Below are 22,434 nucleotides of genomic sequence, written 5' to 3'. Positions count from 1 at the left end.
GACTCGTCACACCGGTTCCTGATAGCACAGCAGCAGTCAGCGACAGACTTGCAAAACAAAAGCCTGTGAGCAGCTGACTCTTACAATAAAAAAAACTGCCTTAACATGTGATAAAAAATTGTCGGCGTTAATTAATTAATGTGTTAACGCGATAATCACATGTTAACTTGTCCAGTCCTAGTTTTTTGTTTGTTTGCTTGCTTGTTTGTTTTTAATAATACTGTCTTATATTCAGACTAATAAAAAATGGTCTTATATTCAGGCTAACAAAAATACTGTTTTATATTCAGACTAATAAAAAAATATGGTCTTATATTCAGGCTAATAAAATGCTGTCTTATATTCAGGCTAATACAGTAAATTAGCCCATTTGCCTTATTGCCTCACATCAGCGGCATTATTCATACATTTGCGATAGGTACGAGTACATTTTCTTTGACACCTTTACCTTTTACGATTTAATAATTCATTTTCTTTCTTCATTTTGTATTTCTCACTTCATTCCAAATATCTACTTCAGTCTGTTTCCAAGTATTTCTCTGTCATGATCAGTTTAATTTGTATACATCTTTTCAGCAGCATCTCATCAGTAAAACCAAGGAGCATGAGGATTAATTTCACTGTAAGCTCCATCAGAGAGAGGAAAAAAAAAAAAAACGAAATAAATGCCACAACCTTTTCCTTTTCATTTATCTTTGTCTGGGAATAAGTTCAAAAAGCATTTAATTGAAAATGTATTGACACAAATTTCCTGTACTGTTGTAAATACCTGGCGTATATAAACCAGATGTTTTTCTTTACGTCCCTGCATGTATGTGCTGCATGTTTCAGTGTGCGGCTGCATGAACGTGTTTGACATACTTGAAGGGCTCCAGTCGTACTCGGGCCACCCACGTACGTCATTGTTCTTATTGTTCTCCTCTTCCAGCCAGGCAATTAGCAGCTGGAAATATTCCATGAGTGGCTGAGCGCTCATTTTCGGCTGGCCCGTGATCATGGTCATGGCCTCTGGCCAGGGTTTACTGTAGCCCAGCTTCATCACATCGCTGCAAACAGCACACAGACGACGGAACACATCAGTGGCGTCTGGAAGTCATGGCATGAAGTAACTGTTTTTCCAAAACAGCCACAATGACAAATAAAACCCCAAATTTCAAATTGAAACTTTCATATCGCTCATAAAAACATGCAGATCAGCCAGGCCACAAGGTTGCTTTCAGATTTTATAATGATACAATAAAATGTTATTTCCATTTTTTTAAAAAGGGTGGAGGTCACACCGCAAGGTCAAACTTTCTCCCCATTGCAAATAGATAAAGGGAAAATTTTCTAAAGCTTGCAGCTCAATTTAGACATGAATAGAACATCATGTGCGGCCTTTCAAAATATACTATCACATTTCATGTTCGGCGACCTTGAATGTGACATTCAAGGTCACTCCAAGTTTAATCACTTATAGTGGCTAAACGGTGTCTGACACTCCAGCAGTTACTATTAGACGTAAGGAGAAAGCCACATGTGGCCTTTGCATTTGATCTGAAGTGACCTTGAAGGTCACAATCAAGATCCCTCAAACTTTAATCGTTTATGATAAGATAAGATAAACTTTGTTGATCTCACAGAGGAGAAATTCACGTTACGTCAGCTCTTAAGAAAACACACAAGGTGGGTGCAAGTAGAGGAAAATGTTCATCAAACAGCGTGTGCAAGGAAAAGCAATGATAATAATACTTGTAACAGTACAAGACATAAGAAATGAGGTAGAATATATACATACATACATACACACATATACCTACACACCCACGTACATACCTATATTATACAAATAATGGATGGTAAGGAGTCCAACATAGAGAAATATTGGATGAAGAAAAGTTATATTGGATGAGGCGTAGCCGAGAGAACATATATATATTATATATATATATAAAATATACGAGGTCTATTAGAAAAGTATCCGACCTTATTATTTTTTTCAAAAACCATATGGATTTGAATCACGTGTGATTGCGTCAGACAAGCTTGAACCCTTGTGCGCATGCGTGAGTTTTTCCACGCCTGTCGGTTGCGTCATTCGCCTGTGAGCAGGCTTTGAGTGAGGAGTGGTCCAGCCCCCTCGGCGGATTTTCATTGTCAGGAAATGGCGGAATGATTTGGGCTTTTTTTCCATCAGAATTTTTTCAGACTGGCAGCTGGAAACCATTAGAAAAATGTATCTGGCTTTCGGTGAAAATGTTACGGGCTTGGTAGAGAATAAGGAGTGTTACTGTCGCTTTCCAGCGGCTGTGGGGCGCACCGCGCTCCGAAGCCGCCATCGACAGGCTGAACGACCATTTCATTTCTAAACGGATGGCTGTCTGGATCCGTGACCATCGTGTGCCATTTCTCTGGTTATCACAAGAGCTGGACATCAACCATTTTCCGGCAGATTTCACTTTTAACAAGAGATTTTGTCATGGAAAGCTGAGCGGAGGCTTGGCGCGTCACGATGGATCCGCTACTGGAGCGAGACAAAACCACCTCCGTTTTGGTCTCACAGGACGGCTTTGAGATGGCGTTCAGACAGCTGTCGGTGGTTTTTCCATCGAGTGATTATCCGAGAAATTGTGCCTGTGCCTGGACATGCCAGAACATGTCCCGTGAGGCTTCATCACGGCGTTGCTTTGCGCCATGCGGCACCGCCGCGACGCACAGAATTCCTCCGCACGTCTGTCTCAATGTGCCGAAAAAGTGCTGTTGTCTTCATCTTTTCACAATTCCTGTGCTAGTCAGACGATGTCCCGGATAAAACACAGCGTCCAGTTTGGAAATGAACAGCACATTCCACTGTTACAGGAGTTTTTGTCATGGAAAGAGGAGCGGAAGCTTCGCGCCTCGCGTCGGCCCGTAACATTTTCACCGAAAGCCAGATACATTTTTCTAATGGTTTCCAGCTGCCAGTCTCTAACAGTCTCTGAAAATTTCTGATGGAAAAAAAGCCCAAATCAATCTGCCATTTCCTGACAATGAAACAACGACGAGGGGCTGGACCACTCCTCACTCAAAGCCTGCTCACAGGCGAATGATGCAACCGACAGGCGTGGAAAAACTCACGCATGCGCACGAGGGTTCAAGCTTGTCTGACACAATCACACATGATTCAAATCCATATGGTTTTTGAAAAAAGTAATAAGGTCAGATACTTTTCTAATAGACCTCATATATATATATATATATGCATACACACACACACATGGTGGAATCTCATACGCCCATAGTTACTGCAATACATTCATGTAAAATTCACATGTGGCCTAATTTAACCTTGAATGACCTTCAGTGCATTCAAGGTTAAACCCAGGTTGCTGTAATGAATGAGAATGCAGTGTTCTCGCTGATGCAGGATCCCTGTGGTGGCAGATTTTGCACTCACTAGAGTTTTTCTATCCTGGAATTATTTTATTTTTTTTTATTTCCATAATTTGTATTTTAAAAAAGTAGTAGTAGAAGTATTTTTTTTTTTTTTCAAAATTAGTTTGTTGTGTGTGTTTCAACTGTGAAGTACTTCATACTTATGTAGCGGCAAACCAAATTAATAATGACTGATTTGTGTATCATAGTTTAAAGTTATTATAGTTATGGTTTAAAGTCTGTCTGTCAAATGTAAGTGTAAGAATTGTTTACAACAAATACTGGAGGGTTTTTTTTTCTCTCTTTTTTGTAGTTGTTTTCCAATATTGAGGATTTATGTTTTATCATATTTGGCTTCGCTTGTAAACTTAATTTGGAAACTATTTAAATGCAGAAAAAAAAAGTGTGGTTTTGGAAAACTTGCAATGTCAAACAAATAATGCAGCAATTGGTTGAGTTTTAATTATTCCTGCAAATTAAAGTTGAAAACTTGGTGGTGGAACATCCCACAATTTCACATTGTTGGATGAAAGCACAGATTTATTACTTATTCTTTAATATTTATTTCATTCATTTAAAAGAAAAACAGAAAAGCAAAAAACAAAAGCACCACAATACCAGAATGAAAAGGAGCAGAAAGAAGAACAAGTCTTATGATTTCTGCCCCTTTTAACAATACAATCTTTCAATATACAGCATCATAGTCAACATTATTTAACAGATTGCATTTCTTTAACTTGTCACATACCACTGACCCATTTCATAATTATGACCATTAATTAATAGATTACATCACTGACAGGTTACATTTAAACTTAAGACACTCCAAACATTATTAACAGTTTACTTTTTTTTTTTTGACTTTCTTGCAGCCCACTGACTTACTTCATAGTTTCATACTTAATACATCTAATTTAATATGTTTTTTAAATAATTTAAGCGACCTTAATTCTTTAATTTCTTTATTAAGATTGTTCCATAATTTGACACCATTTACTGCAATACTCCTTTCCTTTACTTTGGTTCTAAATCTTGGTTTTTTAAAGACTTCTATTCCTTTCAATTTATAACTACTTACTCTTTTTTCAAACATATTTTGAATGTTTGTTGGTAAAGTATTTTTATTAACTTGGTACATCGTTTGTAATATTTTCAAATCAACTAAATCATGAAATTTAAGTACCCTATACTTAATAAACAATGGATTAGATGAATCTCTAAAACCACTGTTACTAATCACTTTTAAAGCTCTTTTCTGCAAAATAAATAAAGGTTGTATATAGGTTGTATATGTTGATCCCCAGATTTCTACACAGTAAGTTAAATATGGGACAATCAATGAATTGTACAATGTTAATAAACCATAACTATTTATTATTAATTTATTATTTATTATTAATCTATTTATAGTAATTATTAATTAATTATTAATTTAATATTAATGTCCTTCAGTGTTATTTTTGGTTACATAGTTATGTAGTAATCATAGGGTTGAGTATATGAATACAACTGTTTAAAAAAAGTGTTCTTGTCCTTTAAGGTGAGGAGTTTTAAGGCATTGTTTTTGGGTTTTTTTGGTGGGGGGGGGGGGGGGGGGGTGTTTGTTTGTTTCTTTTTGGCTTGTGTCTCTCATAAGATCTGAAAACAATGAAGAAAATGCAAGTAGCAATGCAACAGTATCAAAATATATTTAAAATATCTGCATTATATCTATATACTATGTATGTACTGTAAATATGATATTACATAGTATCAAAAAAAGCCATTGGCAAGAATATTTGTTTTCTATTTTGCTATTTTTCTTATATGTATATATTAGGTAACTATACAATAGACCATATTGTAAATATTTACACATTTACAATAAATGTGTATTTGTATATATGTAATTTGTAAAAAAAAAAAAAAAAAAAGGCATTTGCAAAACTGAAAATTCTGTTTGTAAAGTGTGATTCACAATGAATAGCGACCAGTTCAATCACTGTAGGAAATCTTGATCGCATACCCTATCACCGCAAAAGTGATTTTTTTTTTTTTTTTTGCGAGGGTCACTACAGCCTGAGGAGGTTATCCGAACAGCTCTCTATGGTGTCAAGTGCCCGGTCCTGCTGGGTGTGTGCCACTCCAGGGACGGTGTTAGGTGAGGAATTTGACTGGGACAGTCCACCTGTCAAACTCAGTGGACAGAAACATCACCCTCCGGTAAACAGCTCAACAATCTTAAGAGAAACGTTGCATAAAAACAAACAACACTAGTTTCTAACCCCAGGAAGGTAGACAATGAGCTACAACCTTATTTTTATCCATATGAACCATCCTCTGAGCTGGAAAAATAACATTAATCTGAACAGGCAGACAGCAGAGAAACAAGACACCAGAAAAATATTCAATAAATTCAGGTGTGGTGTCACCAAATTCATTGAACACATTAGTAGAGTCCTGCTGGATATACTACAGCACTCAGTTTGGAATTATATTATGAATTATATTCACATTTTGCGAGACCCCCGTTCACATTTTGTGAGACTTGCTTTCACGTTGTGGGAGATATTTTTTCAGTATTCACATTTTGCAATTAACGGTTTGCGGATTCACGATTTGCAGCTGATTCACGTTTTGGGGGTCAACAGATTTGCCTCCTTTCCCATAATGCCTTTTGGTGCATGTGACTGTTAACGGTCAAACCTTCAGAATTAGCGCATTACTTTAAAAGATATGTGCGATATTTTCACTTTGTAAAAATGATCGAGTTGCCGCTTATGTCGATAAACTGTCTGGAAATAGTTCTGTTTATAAATTAAACCATGTGTGAAAAGTGCCTTGCTTTTCATGTCTCCTGCCACATATGTGGAAAGTAAATGACACCTTTTTTTTTTTTTTTTTTCTGGCAACAGCAGCCGGCAGTCTGCCTGCCCCTTCTGCTGTGGGAGGACTGAGCTCCTCACAGCAGTCTGACTATTGTAAAACACGCAACAGACAGGAACTAACACCTGTGATTTTCAGTGATGCCGATAACGCGTTACTTAGTAACGCGTTACTCTAATCTGACCACGTTTTTTTAGTAACAAGTAATCTAACGCATTAATCTTTCCAAATCAGTGATCAGATTAAAGTTACTTCTCCAAGTCACTGTGCGTTACTATTTCTTTTTTTTTTTTTTTTTTTTGTATTGTGGGTCGATAGCAGCATTAAACTTGGTCCGTGGGCAGGGGTCGAGGTTAGACTGAACTGCCCACTTTAAGCGAGCTGTGAACTTTTCATCCGCGGTTTTCTGCAGCAGCTCCGACTCGTCCTCACCGATTATTTTATGCTTTTTTTCTCCTTTATTTAGAATTCTGAGCTGAACCGCTCCGTATTTGCTCGTTAAAAACAGCTGATCCTCTGCGACGTGTCAACAACTATTTTCCACTCAAATGCACCTAAACTCTCTTTCTGAGGAGCACATGATGTGAAAACGCAATAAAACTTTCTTACCTGTAAATCTGGTCATGTTTTCTGCATAAATAAATGTTATCCATTCTTTGTGCTCAGACACCAAAGCAGGGGCGAATCCAGATGGAATGGGAGGCATGGGGCAGGGATGTGCCCCCCCACGACACACCTAGATTAAATGTCCAGTTTTGAAGCCTTTTTTTTACTACAACTACTAATACTACTTATAATAATAATAATTTCGACAAGTAAAATGTTTAGAGAGAATTTAAATGTTAGAAAAATGTTAGAAAGAATTTAATAGTTACATTTATAAACAGTGTAGGCTAGAAATTGCAGGTTTTACTGTTACAGTGCTGTCAACAGTTAAATATGAGATCAAGAAAGAGGTCTTTATTTTACTTTTTATAAAACAAGTATTTCTTTTCATTGAAGTTAAGAAAGGGTGACTATAAAGTGAGTTTTGACAAAACTGGTATCATTGTCAGAGGGTTGTTGTCGGCAGCTGGGGAAAGTAACTAAAAAAGTAACTAGTAATCTAACTTAGTTACTTTTACAATTGAGTAACTAAGTTACCTTTTCAAGGAGTAATCAGTAATTGGATTACTTTTTCAAAGTAACTGTGGCAACACTGGTGATTTTAGGGTTTACAAATGTTTTTAGCTTTACTCAGTATGCTGGCAAAAAAAGAAAAAAAAATGTTAGCTGACTGAATGTTAGTCAAACTAAATTTAACGGAAGCTAATTGGTCCACTGATAGTTCTCAAAGTTATCTGAAAAGGTAATCTGCTAACAAAAAAGTTAGCTTTGCTAATTAGCAGTTAGCGGATTAGCGGAACTGTGCCCACCACTGTGTGTGTGTGTGTGTGTGTGTGTGTGTGTGTGTGTGTGTGTGTGTGTGTGTGTGTGTGTGTGTGTGTGTGTGTATATATATATATATATATATATATATATATATATCAATGCAAAGGAGCAGTTGATCAAACAAGATTAACAGCTGAAGCATTTTATTAAAACTACATTTTGCATTACCTGCAGGAAGGTTTTTCTCACAGGTTTTTGTTGTTGCACATCCGTCTTTGCCATCATTTAAAAGCATTTCAGTGTGGAATGTCTGGGTGGCCGTGCAAGTTGCATAGCTCATTCTCAGTTTGTTGAATTGTGCGTGTGTAGAAGTAGCTGTGACCTGGGATTTGCAGGCTGTGCACACTTACCCCAGCAGCTTTCCAGCCTCTTTGGACTGGTAAATATCACACTTATGCAGCGGCCCCGTGTGTTTGGCAGCGTCACAAAGAGCTTTGTGGAACTGAAACTGGATGATGAAGCTGACAAAGTACCTGATGAAAGATTATTAAACACATTCAGATATGTGCTTTGACACCAGGAACAAAAAAAAATGTTTTCAGCTCAAAACAATATCCCTTTAGAATTTTTTAAAATGCTTTAAGTCATAAAGTAAACTTATTCTGTGCCAATGATCATTTTGTTCCTTGGTATTCAAATAAAGGATTCATAATCTTATATCACAAAATGATCGAAATTCATCTTAATAACAAATAATTTAGGATTTTACCCATGTGGGTTAAAACAGAGCGGGGGCTCCAACCCTTAAATCTTGAATGGCCCTTTGGTAAGATGTCACTTGTGATTGGAGGGGATTTAAATGCCAAAAATTGAAAGCAGAACAAACACAGCCAAACAAAGATCCCCCTGGGAAGAACTCATGATATGGAGATATTACAACACTGGTGAACACGATTTTTCTTGCATGGAGTTATTTTATGGATTTGGGGCCATTTGAGAGTGCTGAATCCAAATCTGGTGTTAGATTTCGGCAATCACATCGCATTTTTGAGATATGAAAACATATTTCTGATATAAAACATTGAAGCAAAAGCTGCAGTGTCACACGCCTCTTCAGCACCATAAATGATATGACGGCTCTTGTTCACATTTCATGAACCTGGTTTAAAAACTATGCATTTGAAGGTGCTTTTGTGCAGAATTAGTGGCATCAAACTTGAGTGAAGGAGCAACTTTTGCGTAAACCATCAATACAGAACATGCAGATTGCAAAAAAAAGTGATGTGATAGAGGAAATCTGAGCTCAGATTCAGATTCAACACCCCACAATTACCCTAAATCAGTTCTCAAAGTCCATGCAAGAAAAAAAAACATTATTATTATTTATTATTATTATTTTTGTTGTTGTTGTTGACCAGTGTAATTGAACATTCTGCTGGGCAGGTGAGACATCACCAACACAGGGCTAATGGGTCAATTGCAAATACTAATGTTAGAGTTCAAATATTTGGACTTGGTTGGCCAAAATGAATCGGTTGGAAGGTTAACATTTTGTCATGGTTTTAATAGACTCTACACATATGTTTATCATAGTTGCCCCAAGGCAACTATGTTTGTTTGTGATTTGGCGCTATATAAATAAAATTGATTTGATTTGATCATAGTTGAAGAGCAGAAATTCCAAGTCTTCCCAGTTTCCAATGAATGCAGCATATGCTTTGAACCATTTACAACTGTGCAAACTGGGACCATGCGTTGTACCATTCACTACATCACAGAACTGCTTTAGGTCCTGGATGGAACCACCCAGTTCTACAAATACAGTGAGGAAAATAAGTATTTGAACACTCTGAGGTTTTGCAAGTTCCCCCACTTAAAAATCATGGAGGGGTCTGAAATTTTCATCTTAGGTGCATGTCCACTGTGAGAGACATAATCTAAAAAAAAAAAAAAAAAAATCCGGAAATCACAATGTATGATTTTTTTAATAATTTATTTGTATGTTACTGCTGCAAATAAGTATTTGAACACCTACCAACCAGCAAGAATTCTGGCTCACACAGACCTGTTAATTTTTCTTTAAGAAGCTCTCTTATTCTGCACTCTTTACCTGTATTAATTGCACCTGTTTGAACTTGTTACCTGTATAAAAGACACCTGTTCACACACTCAAACAATCACACTCCAACCTGTCCACCATAGCCAAGACCAAAGAACTGTCTGAGGACACCAGGGACAAAACTGTAGATCTGCACAAGGCTGGGATGGACTACAGGACAACAGGCAAGCAGCTTGGTAGAAGACAACAACTGTTATGATTATTTATTAGAAAGTGGAAGAAACACAAGATGACTGTCAATCTCCCTCAGTCTGGGATTCCATGCAAGATCTCACTTTGTGGGGTAAGGATGAATCTGAGAAAGCTCAGAACTACAACCCCTGGCAAAAATTATGGAATCACCGGCCTCAGAGGATGTTCATTCAGTTGTTTAATTTTGTAGAAAAAAAGCAGATCACAGACATGACACAAAACTAAAGTCATTTCAAATGGCAACTTTCTGGCTTTAAGAAACACTATAAGAAATCAGGAAAAATAATTGTGGCAGTCAGTAACGGTTACTTTTTTAGACCAAACAGAGGGAAAAAAAAATATGGAATCACTCAATTCTGAGGAAAAAATTATAGAATCATGAAAAACAAAAGAACGCTCCAACACATCACTAGTATTTTGTTGCACCACCTCTGGCTTTTATAACAGCTTGCAGTCTCTGAGGCATGGACTTAATGAGTGACAAACAGAACTCTTCATCAATCTGGCTCCAACATTCTCTGATTGCTGTTGCCAGATCAGCTTTGCAGGTTGGAGCCTTGTCATGGACCATTTTCTTCAACTTCCACCAAAGATTTTCAATTGGATTAAGATCCGGACTATTTGCAGGCCATGACATTGACCCCATGTGTCTTTTTGCAAGGAATGTTTTCACAGTTTTTGCTCTATGGCAAGATGCATTATCATCTTGAAAAATGATTTAATCATCCCCAAACATCCTTTCAATTGATGGGATAAGAAAAGTGTCCAAAATATCAACGTAAACTTGTGCATTTATTGATGATGTAATGACAGCCATCTCCCCAGTGCCTTTACCTGACATGCAGTCCCATATCATCAATGACTGTGGAAATTTACATGTTCTCTTCAGGCAGTCATCTTTATAAATCTCATTGGAACGGCACCAAACAAAAGTTCCAGCATCATCACCTTGCCCAATGCAGATTCAAGATTCATCACTGAATGTGACTTTCATCCAGTCATCCACAGTCCACGATTGCTTTTCCTTAGCCCATTGTAACCTTGTTTTTTTTCTGTTTAGGTGTTAATGATGGGTTTTGTTTAGCTTTTCTGTATGTAAATCCCATTTCCTTTAGGCGGTTTCTTACAGTTCGGTCACAGACGTTGACTCCAGTTTCCTCCCATTCGTTCCTCATTTGTTTTGTTGTGCATTTTCGATGTTTGAGACATATTGCTGTAAGTTTTCTGTCTTGACGCTTTGATGTCTTCCTTGGTCTACCAGTATGTTTGCCTTTAACAACCTTCCCATGTTGTTTGTATTTAAGTAACCGTTACTGACTGCCACAATTATTTTTCCTGATTTCTTATAGTGTTTCTTAAAGCCAGAAAGTTGCCATTTGAAATGACTTTAGTTTTGTGTCATGTCTGTGATCTGCTTTTTTTCTACAAAATTAAGCAACTGAATGAACATCCTCCGAGGCTGGTGATTCCATAATTATTGCCAGGGGTTGTATACAGGAGGACCTGATCAATAACCTGAAGAGAGCTGGGACCACAGTCACAAAGATTACATTAGTAACACATGATGCTGTCATGGTTTAAAATCCTGCAGGGCAGCGAGGTCCCCCTGCTCAAGCCAGCACATGTCCAGGCCCGTTTGAAGTTCACCAGTGACCATCTGGGTGATCTAGAGGAGTCATGGGAGAAGGTCGTGTGGTCAGATGAGACCAGAATAGAGCTTTCTGGAATCATCTCCACTTACCATGTTTACAGGATGAGAACAACCCCAAGAAAACCATCCCAACTGTGAAGCATGGGGGTGGAAACATCATACTCTGGGGGTGCTCTTCTGCAAAAGGGACAGGACGACTGCACCATATTGAAGGGAGGATGGATGGGGTCATGTATTGCGAGATTTTGGCAAACAACCTCCTTCCCTCAGTAAGAGCATTGAAGATGGGTCATGGCTGGGTCTTCCAGCATGACAATGACCCTAACACACAGCCAGGGCAACTAAGGAGGGGCTCTGTAAGAAGCATTTCAAGGTCCTGGAGTGGCCTGGCCAGTGTCCAGACCTGAACTCAATAGAAATTCTTTGGAGGGAGCTGAAACTCCAGACCTGAAAGATCTAGAGAAGATCTGTATGGAGGAGTGGACCAAAATCCCTGCTGCAGTGTGTGAAAACCTGGTGAAAAACTACAGGAAACGTTTGACCTCTGTAATTGCAAACAAAGGCTACTGTACCAAATATTAACATTGATTTTCACAGGTGTTCAAATACTTATTTGCAGCAGTAACATACAAATAAATTATTAAAAAATCATACACTGTGATTTCCAGATTTTTTTTTTTTTTTTTAGATTATGTCTCTCACAGTGGACATGCACCTAAGATGAAAATTTCAGACCCCTCCATGATTTCTAAGTGGGAGAACTTGCAAAATCGCAGGGTGTTCAAATACTTATTTCCTCACTGTAAATGGCCCAACAAAAGGGACTACACCTTTAACCTTCCACTTTATACGAGTATTCTGCTGTTTGTCACCATATTTATCTTATCTATCCCGAGATGATGAGAGTTCTAACAGTCATCTTATCTGTTTGTTCTGTCTAATCAGGACAGTTTACCTCAGGTAAGGCACATTTGCAGGAATGTGGAACTTTGCACCCGGGTCGAAATCATCTTCACTGCGGGTTACAGGTGGACACAGTCCCTGATACTTCATTCTGCAGCAAAGAGAGAAAGATCATCCATCACGTACACAATCCTGAGGTAATGATTTACAACGGTTGTACAAATGCTGACTTTTTCACCTGAGGTTCCACCACTCCTTGTTGTACTCTGACGTGGAAATGCGGCCATCAAATACCTTCCATCTCCACTGATCCATCAGGTAACCAAAAGGCAGGAAGGCAATTTTATCCAAGGCCATGCTCATCAGGAAGTTGATATCACTCTCTGCGAGGGGGGGTGGGGGGTGAATAAAAGAGAACATGAGATTGAGGGTCTCAGGGATTATTTTATAAATGTAACCTCAGCCAAGTATTGCAAAATGCTACTGTGTGATCTCATTGCTCATGTTTAACTTTGGGTTATTTTAATGCAAAATGCACAAAAAGACAAGAGAAAAGAAAGGCAACAAAGATTAATTTTCTTTGATGTTTTCTGTAAGAAAGCAGAAGAACGTAGATTAACTTTGGAAAAGAAAATTTCATGCTAAACTAAACGGTAGTAATGTTCCTATGTCGTGAATTTAAAGAGAAAATAATGGAAAAACCTCCATGTACTTATAAGATCATTTGAATTTCTTTCTTATGTTGTCATTCACTTGTATTCTCCTAATTCTACCAGAAGTTGACGTATTAGCACAATATTTAATCAATTTCTTGATGGAATTCCAGATGGAATTCTGAGCAGCTTTTATTCACAGCAATCTAATAATGGTTTGATGCTTTTTCATTGTCAAATAGAATTCATGTGCTTTTTGGGAAATTAGCAACCCAAATATCACAACACAGCTGAAGTAGCCTCAGGAGAGAGCACTAGTGGACCAGCAGAACTAGTGTTTTTACCAACCCAGTCTCACAGATTTCCGTGATTTAGAGCACGAGATATACATTAATCTATTGGTTCGTCGTATTGTCACGAAAAGTGCTAAATTTTCGGCATGGCAGTATGAACTGATTGATTCTAATTCATTCCGTGACGGCTACACATAATTAAAAGTCCAGTGGGGGTGGGGGGGGGGGGGTGTTATGGTTAGGGTTAGGGGTAGGTGTAGGGTTAGTAATAGTGAGTTTAAAAAAAACCCTGTCACAATATGATTCAAATTTCGTGACAGGAGGACAAAAAAAAATAACCAAACAAACAAACAAACAAAAAAACGTGAGACTGGGCTGGTTTTTACGCAATGCAACCGTATTTAATCAGTGTGTCACTGTAGTGTTTTCTAGTCTATTCTATTCTATGTTATGTATTCCAGTTGGAACTCCTGTGAGATTTTATAAGCAATGGTGTAATAATGGTTTGGTGCTTTTCCCATTGTCTAACAGCAGAATCAATTCATCTGCCTTTGGAGTGGCACATCCATCCATCCATCCATTTTCTTCTGCTTTATCCGGAGTCGGGTCGCGGGGGCAGTAGCTCAAGCAAAGCCGCCCAGACCACCCGATCCACACACACCTCCCCCAGCTCCTCTGGGGGAACCCCAAGGCGTTCCCAAGCCAGCGGAGAGATGTAGTCCCTCCAGCGTGTCCTGGGTCTTCCCCGGGGCCTCCTCCCAGTGGGACATGCCCAGGGGGCATCCGGAAAAGATGCCCGAGCCACCTCAACTGACTCCTTTCGACATGGAGGAGCAGCGGCTCGACTCCGAGCTCCTCCTGAGTGACCGAGCTCCTCACCCTATCTCTAAGGGAGCGCCCAGCCACCCTGCGGAGGAAACTCATCTCGGCCGCTTGTACTCGCGATCTCGTTCTTTCGGTCATGAGCCAAATCTCATGACCATAGGTGAGGATCGGAATGTAGATCGATCGGTAAATCGAGAGCTTTGCCCCCCTACTCAGCTCTCTCTTCACCACGACGGTCCAATACAGCGACCGCATCACTGCAGATGCTGCACCGATCCGTCTATTGATCTCACGCTCCATCCGTCCCTCAGTCGTGAACAAGACCCCGAGATACTTAAACTCCTCCACTTGAGGCAAGGACACTCCACCAACCTGGAGAGGGCAAAGCACCTTTTTCCGGTCGAGAACCATGGCCTCGGATTTGGAGGTGCTGATTTTCATCCCGGACGCTTCACACTCGGCTGACAAAGCCAACAGAACCACATCGTCCGCAAACAGCAGAGACGAGATTCTGTGGTTCCCAAACCAGACCCCCTCTACACCCTGGCTGCACCTAGAAATTCTGTCCATAAAAATAATGAACAGAACCGGTGACAAAGGGCAGCCCTAGCGGAGGCCAACGTGCACTGGAAACAGGTTTGACTTACTACCGGAAATGCAAACCAAGCTCCTGCTGCGGTCGTACAGGGACCAGATAGCCCTTAACAAAGGACCACGGACCCCGTACTCCCGGAACACTCCCCACAGGGTGCCCCGAGGGACACGGTCGAACGCCTTCTCCAGATCCACAAAACACATGTGGACTGGTTGGGCAAACTCCCATGAACCCTCGAGCACCCGATGGAGCGTGTAGAGCTGGTCCAGTGTGCCGCGACCAGGACGAAAACCACACTGCTCCTCCTGAATCCGAGGTTCGACCATCAGTCGAATTCTCCTCTCCAGTACTCTGGAATAGACCTTACCGGGGAGGCTGAGGAGTGTGATCCCCCTATAGTTGGAACACACCCTCCGGTCCCCCTTCTTAAACAGAGGGACCACCACCCCGGTCTGCCAATCCAGAGGCACTGTTCCCAATCGCCACGCAGTGTTGCAGAGGCGTGTCAGCTAAGACAGCCCCACAACATCCAGAGACTTAAGGTACTCAGGATGGATTTCATCCACCCCAGGAGTCTTGCCACGAGGAGCTTTCTAACCACCTCGGTGACTTCGGCCTGGGTGAGTCTGCCTCTGAGTCCCCAGTCTCTGCTTCCTCTTTGGAAGACGTGACAATGGGATTGAGGAGATCCTTGAAGTACTCCTTCCACCACCCGACAACATCCCCAGTCAGCGCGGGTGGAGAGCTGCTTCTGCCTCCCGAGGTGTCGGACGGTTTGCCAGAATCTCTTTGAGGCCGACCAATAGTCCTCCTCCATAGCCTCCCCAAACTCCTCCCAGACCCGAGTTTTTGCCTCTGCGACCGCACGGGCTGCAGCACGCTTGGCCTGCCGGTACCTGTCAGCTGCCTCTGGGGTCCCACCTACCAACAAAGATAAGTAGGACTCCTTCTTCAGCTTGACGGCATCCCTTACTTCCGGTGTCCACCACCGGGTTCGGGGATTGCCGCCGCAACAGGCACCAGAGACCTTGCGACCACAGCTACGAGCAGCCGCATCGACAGTGGAGGTGGAGAACATGGTCCACTTGGACTCCATGTCTCCAACCTCCCCCGGGATCTGGGAGAAGCTCTCCCGGAGGTGGGAGTTGAAGACCTCGCTGACAGAGGGTTCCGCCAGTCATTCCCAGCAGACCCTCACAATACGTTTGGGCCTGCCGGGTCTGACCGGCTTCCTACCCTCCCAGCGGATCCAACTCACCACCAGGTGGTGATCAGTCGACAGCTCTGCCCCTCTCTTCACTCGAGTGTCCAAGACACGTGGCCGAAGGTCAGATGATACGACTACAAAGTCGATCATCGACCTCCGGCTCAGGGTTTCCTGGTGCCATGTGCACTTATGGACACCCTTGTGCTCGAACATGGTGTTCGTGATGGACAAACTGTGACTAGCACAGAAGTCCAACAACTGAACACCACTCAGGTTCAGATCGGGGAGGCCGTGCTTCCCAATCACCCCCCTCCAGGTCTCACTGTCGCTGCCCACGTGGGCGTTGAAATCCCCCAGGAGAACAATGGAGTCCCCAGTCGGAGTGCTATCTAGTACCCCTCCCAGGGACTCCAGGAAGGTCGGGTACTCTGCACTGCTGCTCGGCCCGTAGGCTGAGACAACGGTGAGAGACCTGTCCCCGACCCAAAGGCGTAGGGACGCGACCCTCTCGTTCACCGGAGTGAACTCCAACACTTGGCGACTGAGCTGGGGAGCAATAAGCAATGCGACCCCAGCTCCCCACCTCTCCCCGTGGGTGACGCCAGAAAAATTAAGCGTCCAGCCCCTCTCCAGGAGTTGGGTACCAGAGTCCAAGCTGTGCGTGGAGGTGAGCCCGACTATCTCTAGTCAGTATCTCTCAACCTCCCGCACAAGCTCAGGTTCCTTCCCCCCTAGCGAGGTGACATTCCACGTCCCAACAGCCAGGGACTGTGAGCATGGACCGGGCCACCGGGCCACCCGCCCTCGACCGCTACCCAATCCTCTCTGCACCCGACCCCCATGGCCCCCTCTGCAGGTGGTGAACCCACAGGAGGGTGGGCCCACTTCACTCTTTCGGGCTGAGCCCGGCCGGGCCCCATGGGCTAAGGCCCGACCACCAGGTGCTCACGCGTGAGCCCCAACCCCAGGCCTGGCTCCAGGGTGGGACCCCGGCTCCACCATACCGGGCGACGTCTCGGTCCTTGATCTTTTACTGGTCATGGAGGTTCTGAACTGCCCTTAGTCTGACCCGTCACCTAGGACCTGTTTGCCTTGGGAGACCCTACAGGGAGCACAAAGCCCCCGACAACATAGCTCCTAGGATCATCCGGGTACGCAAACTCCCCCACCATGATAAGGTGGCAGCTAGAGGGGGAGTGGCACATATTCTGGTAAATATAAAATGAGGAACTCAAGAAGTACAAAACATCAAAAGCTCCTTCAGAGAAGGCAGCAACAGTGCCCCGTAGTTGGTTTTTGTGCAGAAGTGGAAAACAATGGCTTCAATGAGTAAAAGTCCCACCACCTAAAACAGGTGATTTCAGTAATTAACACATTTACTTCCCTGAAGAGTTGAACACCTCAGACAGGTGGGGATGGACTGGTGGTCTGTCTGGATGGTTGCAATCAGCAACCTAAGACAGTTCTATAGTGTCCTTGACCTGACCTCACTTAATTAATTCTTCTCCAATTTTTATTTATTTATTTATTTATTTATTTTGTTACATTACGTTACATTTGTTACATTATTCATCAGTTGTTCCTTACGTTTTGGCTGTAACTGCTCCCAATATCATTAGCTTTGTTTTTATTTACTTTTATTTCACTTAAATCATGACTACTACAAATTGTCCTTTAACATTAATTGTGTGTTTCTGAACAAACATGACACTGCCAGACATCTCACTGAAATGTAACCTGTGGACTTCAACACTACAAAATATACAACATCAATAACTGAACTGAAACTGTCCATCAATAACTTTATTTATGTCTGTGAGGACTAAAAGCTTTTTTTTGAAAATGTGAGGTGCAGATTCTTTTTGATGAAAAGAAGCTTCTCTGTGTTATCAGCTGTGATACTGTTTCTGTTTTATCTACAATGTGTGACACTGAGCTAAACAGCCTTTCACTCGCCACGCTATTTTTTAACTTTTAATTAAATACGTTCTGGTAACATACACAAATACAAACCATAAATGTTTTTTTTCCCCAAAGGTGGAACATGTAATATTGGAGGAGCACGGCATGGGCACAGGTGCACACACACACACACACACACACACACACACACACACACACACACATTGTGTCGTGCGGCATCTCCACAACACACGGAGGCAAAACAGAGTAATTTTATTATTATTATTATTATTATTATTATTATTATTGTTAAATTATTGTATTTTTTCCTTTGTGGATCATGGGATAATTTCCTTGCGTTCAGACAGAATAGCCCGTTGCCTGTGGTAACTGAGCTGTTAATGAGGAGCATTGACTCAACTTTTGGCCCAAACTGCAGCTTGTGGAGGAGGAGCGGTGGGTCAGAATGCAGCGCCACAGAGATTCCGCAAACGGATTACACCTGTAGCAGACCGAGCAGGTCTCCCATCAGCCTGAAAACCCACACCAAACACTGAAACTCACCAACCTGATGGACAACCTCCGCCGCTGAAACCATATCTGAGTTCTGACGTAGGAACTGTGGAGCAAAGTGCCGAAGTCACGGAGGAACTTTTTTTTTCAGCCACACAAGGAATTAAAATATTTTCAGATGTTGTTTTCCAAACTCAGTAGGCTTTGCGTGGATTATTTTTCTTCAGGATCGTACAAGGATTAATTCCACTGAAACGGGTAAGACTTTATTTACTCTGTGGGAATTTACTCCGCATGATGGACAGCAGCTTTCAGCCAATCAATGGACAACACTGACGGATGTATTTAGACTTATGGGTAAATTACATGAAAGCCTGTAAAAAGCCGTAAATTAGCCGCAGTGTTCACAATGTATGCATAAAGTAGCAGTTTATATTGTGGCGCGTGTGCGTGAAAATCCCACATTGAGAGGTTGACATCACGCTGCTGTAAAGGCGTATCAGGTGACATAGTATCGGAGACGTTTTATGATTACAAGTACGAGTAAATGAATATGGGATCAGGCCGATACTGGTATCGGGATTGGTGCATCCCTAGCAAAAATGAAAGTGCGCTAGAGAGTGAATGAGTTTATGAAACTGACTCTATTGTGACATTGTTCTTTCATTATGCGCCTGCATCATACAGTGCACATTATCACTCACCATGATTGTCCTCAACTTTATCCAGGAGGCCAATGCTGTGCAGATGTTTGGGTGTAGACACAGAGAGGGCTAATACATCCCCAATGGCTTCGTGGAATCCAGGATTGGCTCCATCGCGGAAGGACACAGGCTGTTCTTTATACTGCAGGAAGTACTGGACGTGACCCATCTCATGGTGCACAGTGATGAGGTCATCCATCGTCACCACGGTACACTGCTTGATCCTGGAGACATAAACAAGACAATGTATTATCAGGTTTGATTAGATAATGGGATTGTCAAAACTCAACTAATCAAGTCTGGTTCGGCAGAATGAAACAACCTGAAGTCTTTCCGATTGTAAAAGTCCCATGCAGATGCGTGGCACACCACCTTGCGTCCATCAGAAGGCTTCACCAGCATTGATTTTTCCCAGAACTCTTTGGGCATTTTCAAAAGCCCCAGAGAGGTGAAAAATTTGTCCGATTCCTGGAACATTTTGGTAGCATTCCAGCCCTGAATAAGGAAAGTGAAAGTGTGAGAGAGATGGAACATTTGGAAAATGCCACAGAAAACAATTGCCCATTGTGCAGCATTCTAAATCCTGCAATGATGAGATGAAGTATGCACTCAAAACTATTTAGAATGCAGTAGATTTAGTACTCGGAGGAGTCGTGCATTGTGCAGACGTGTTTATGATGCAGCTTTTTATTGCTTTTGCGTTCACAATCCTGTGGATTAAACTTTGTTTTGTTTGAGCCTCAGCGTTGGTGTTCCTACAAGTTTGGTTTTTACTCAAAGAAAACACACGGTGATCATTATGCAACATCTGGCTGAGCAGTGTTCAATCACCTGTTTCACCATGTTTGGCGTAGCGTCGACTTGTGTGGCGTCTGGGTACGGTATGACCAAATCCATAATGCCAGACCACGTCTGCGCCCACATGTTGCCTGAAAAACAGAAAACAGCATTTATCCGATTTCCACGGGAAACAAATGTCTCCCAAATTACGCATCATCCGCCCAGTCTGTGTTTTTGTGAGCGTGATTCCAAACCACGCAGAGCTGTTATAACCAATGTCACACTTCACGCCTCTGAAAGCAAGTTAAATCCTGCCTTCAGTCAGGTCCAAAAGTAGTTGGACACTGACTTATAATTTTGCCTCTTTACACCACCCCAGTGGAGAGGAAGTAAAACAATCATGACATGCTTGTAGTGTAGATGTGTAGCTTTCAATCAAGGGTTTTAACAAAAATATAGCATTACATTAATCATATAGGTATTACAGAACTTTTGATACACACTTCCATTATTTTCAGAAGCCACGAGCCATTGGACAAACTAAATATGAGGCGAATTGTTGATAGAAATCATCACTTTGGTAGCCAGTTTTCTTTAAACAAGTCAGGGGATGGATACATAAACATTTACAACTCACTAAATGTCTTTGACTTCATTTACATCAATCATTAAGAAACACAAATAGTGTTGTACTGTGTGGTAAATGTGCCTGGAGTAGAATGTTCTCAAAAACTCTGACCGTACAATCAGAAAAGTGAGGGAAGACATCCAGACAACTCTGGAGTTAAAGGCTTCTGTGTCTGTTGCGCAACCAGGTTAAACAGTTTCATAGTGGGGTGTCACAGAGACTTAAAAATAAAAAATAAAAAAGACATGAGCTTTCAGGTACAAATGGTAAATGGTAACTGGACTGCATTTATATAGCGCTTTTCCATCTGCATCAGACGCTCAACACGCTTTACAATTATGCCTCACATTCACCCCGATGTCAGGGTGCTGCCATACAAGGCGCTCATTACACATCGGGATCAATAGGGGATTAAAGGCCTTGCCCAAGGGCCCTTAGTGATTTTCCAGTCACGCTGGGATTTCAACCAAGGATCTTCTGGTCTCAAGCCCAACACCTTAACCACTAGATCATCACCTCCCCCGAAACTCACCAGTTTGCCAGAAGGCACATGATAGACTTGAGCCGAGATTTGTTCTGTTTTCCTGTAAGAAAATCATTCACTGTGTCACTCCAAATGAGGCTGTGACTATTGGTGGCACAACAGACAGGTTTCTCTGATCACAGCCACAGAAGCTTCTTTTCCAGATGTCATAGGTGGCCACTTGGCTCACAGTAAAATCACCAGTGTTAAATTAACACTGACAGTGAAGATATGGTCCCACTCTGGCGTGTACCATATGTACACTGTCAGTGTTAGTTTTACGCTGGTGATTTTACTGGGCTCCTTCTTGCAAGGTCATTTACCATACAGTCCCATATGATTGATAAAAAAAAAAGAGCTCCAAGACATATTCAGTGATTTGTAAATGATTATGTGTCCGTTCCCTAACTTGTCAAGAACAAACTGGCTGTAAAAGTGAAGATTGATATAAAAAATAAATTTAAAAAAATCCTATGCTCTGAAAATGGTAGTATAAAACGGGCTGTAATTCCTAAAACAATGTTATATTTTTGATAAATCCCTTTAGTTAAAGCTAAAGGTCTGCACTATAGAAGTACATTGTGATTATTTCATTTTAACGTCATTGTGGTTCCAAAAATCAAATCAAATTTATTCATTTATATAGCGCCAACTCACGACAAGGTCGCCTCAAGGTACATCACACAAAACAACTCGGAAAAACAGAACAAAATGAATTAAAAGATTAAAAACATAATAAAAGAGTAAAAACAATAAAAAAAACACATAACATAATATACTAACGATATAACAGGGAAAACAAAGTCTTGATTTAAAAGTCTCCACAGAATCCGACTGTCTTATGTGAGCAGGGAGATCGTTCCACAGAGCAGGGGCATGATAGAGAGCTCTGTGACCCGTAGACTTTTTATTCACCCTAGGAACACAGAAAAGTCCTGCACCCTGCAAACGCAGGACCCGAGCCGGTACGTAGGGCTTAACCAGGTCAGCCAGGTAGGGAGGTGCTAGTCCGTGAACATTTTTATAGATCAGTCAGAGAACCTTTAAATCCGATCTCGCAGAGACAGGAAGCCAGTTAAGGGAAGCCAAAACGGGCGTAATGTGATCAAACTTTCTGCTTCGTGTCAAGAGTCTGGCAGCAGCATTTTCAGCCAGTTGAAGACCCCTAATGCTGGACTGCAGTAAACCAGAAAATAGAGCATTCAATAGTCTAATCTAGAAGAGATAAATGCATGTATCAGAGTCTAAGCATCAGCCATAGACAGGACGGTTGTGTGCAGAGGCAAAATTACAGCATTGCTGTCTAAATACTTTAGG

At 41.5% G+C, this 22,434-nt stretch overlaps 1 protein-coding gene across 1 annotated transcript in view; it reads right to left on the bottom strand.

Moving 5' to 3' along the window:
- Nucleotides 1–22,434, bottom strand: part of ace (angiotensin I converting enzyme (peptidyl-dipeptidase A) 1) — a 66,104-nt gene that overhangs the window by 7,708 nt on the left and 35,962 nt on the right. The window contains exons 18-24 of the mRNA XM_034193820.1: nt 20,018–20,115; nt 19,509–19,681; nt 19,187–19,410; nt 12,733–12,877; nt 12,547–12,645; nt 8,040–8,162; nt 862–1,046 (exon numbers count right to left, since the gene is read on the bottom strand). Of these exons, the coding sequence (XP_034049711.1) occupies nt 862–1,046; nt 8,040–8,162; nt 12,547–12,645; nt 12,733–12,877; nt 19,187–19,410; nt 19,509–19,681; nt 20,018–20,115 (1,047 nt within the window). The remainder of the gene's footprint in view (nt 1–861; nt 1,047–8,039; nt 8,163–12,546; nt 12,646–12,732; nt 12,878–19,186; nt 19,411–19,508; nt 19,682–20,017; nt 20,116–22,434) is intronic.

This window comes from Thalassophryne amazonica, chromosome 18, assembly GCF_902500255.1.
Source record: "Thalassophryne amazonica chromosome 18, fThaAma1.1, whole genome shotgun sequence".
Classification (NCBI taxonomy): domain Eukaryota; kingdom Metazoa; phylum Chordata; class Actinopteri; order Batrachoidiformes; family Batrachoididae; genus Thalassophryne; species Thalassophryne amazonica.
The sequence above is the reverse complement of the archived record's forward strand: the minus strand, read 5'-3'. Positions and strand labels throughout refer to the sequence as shown.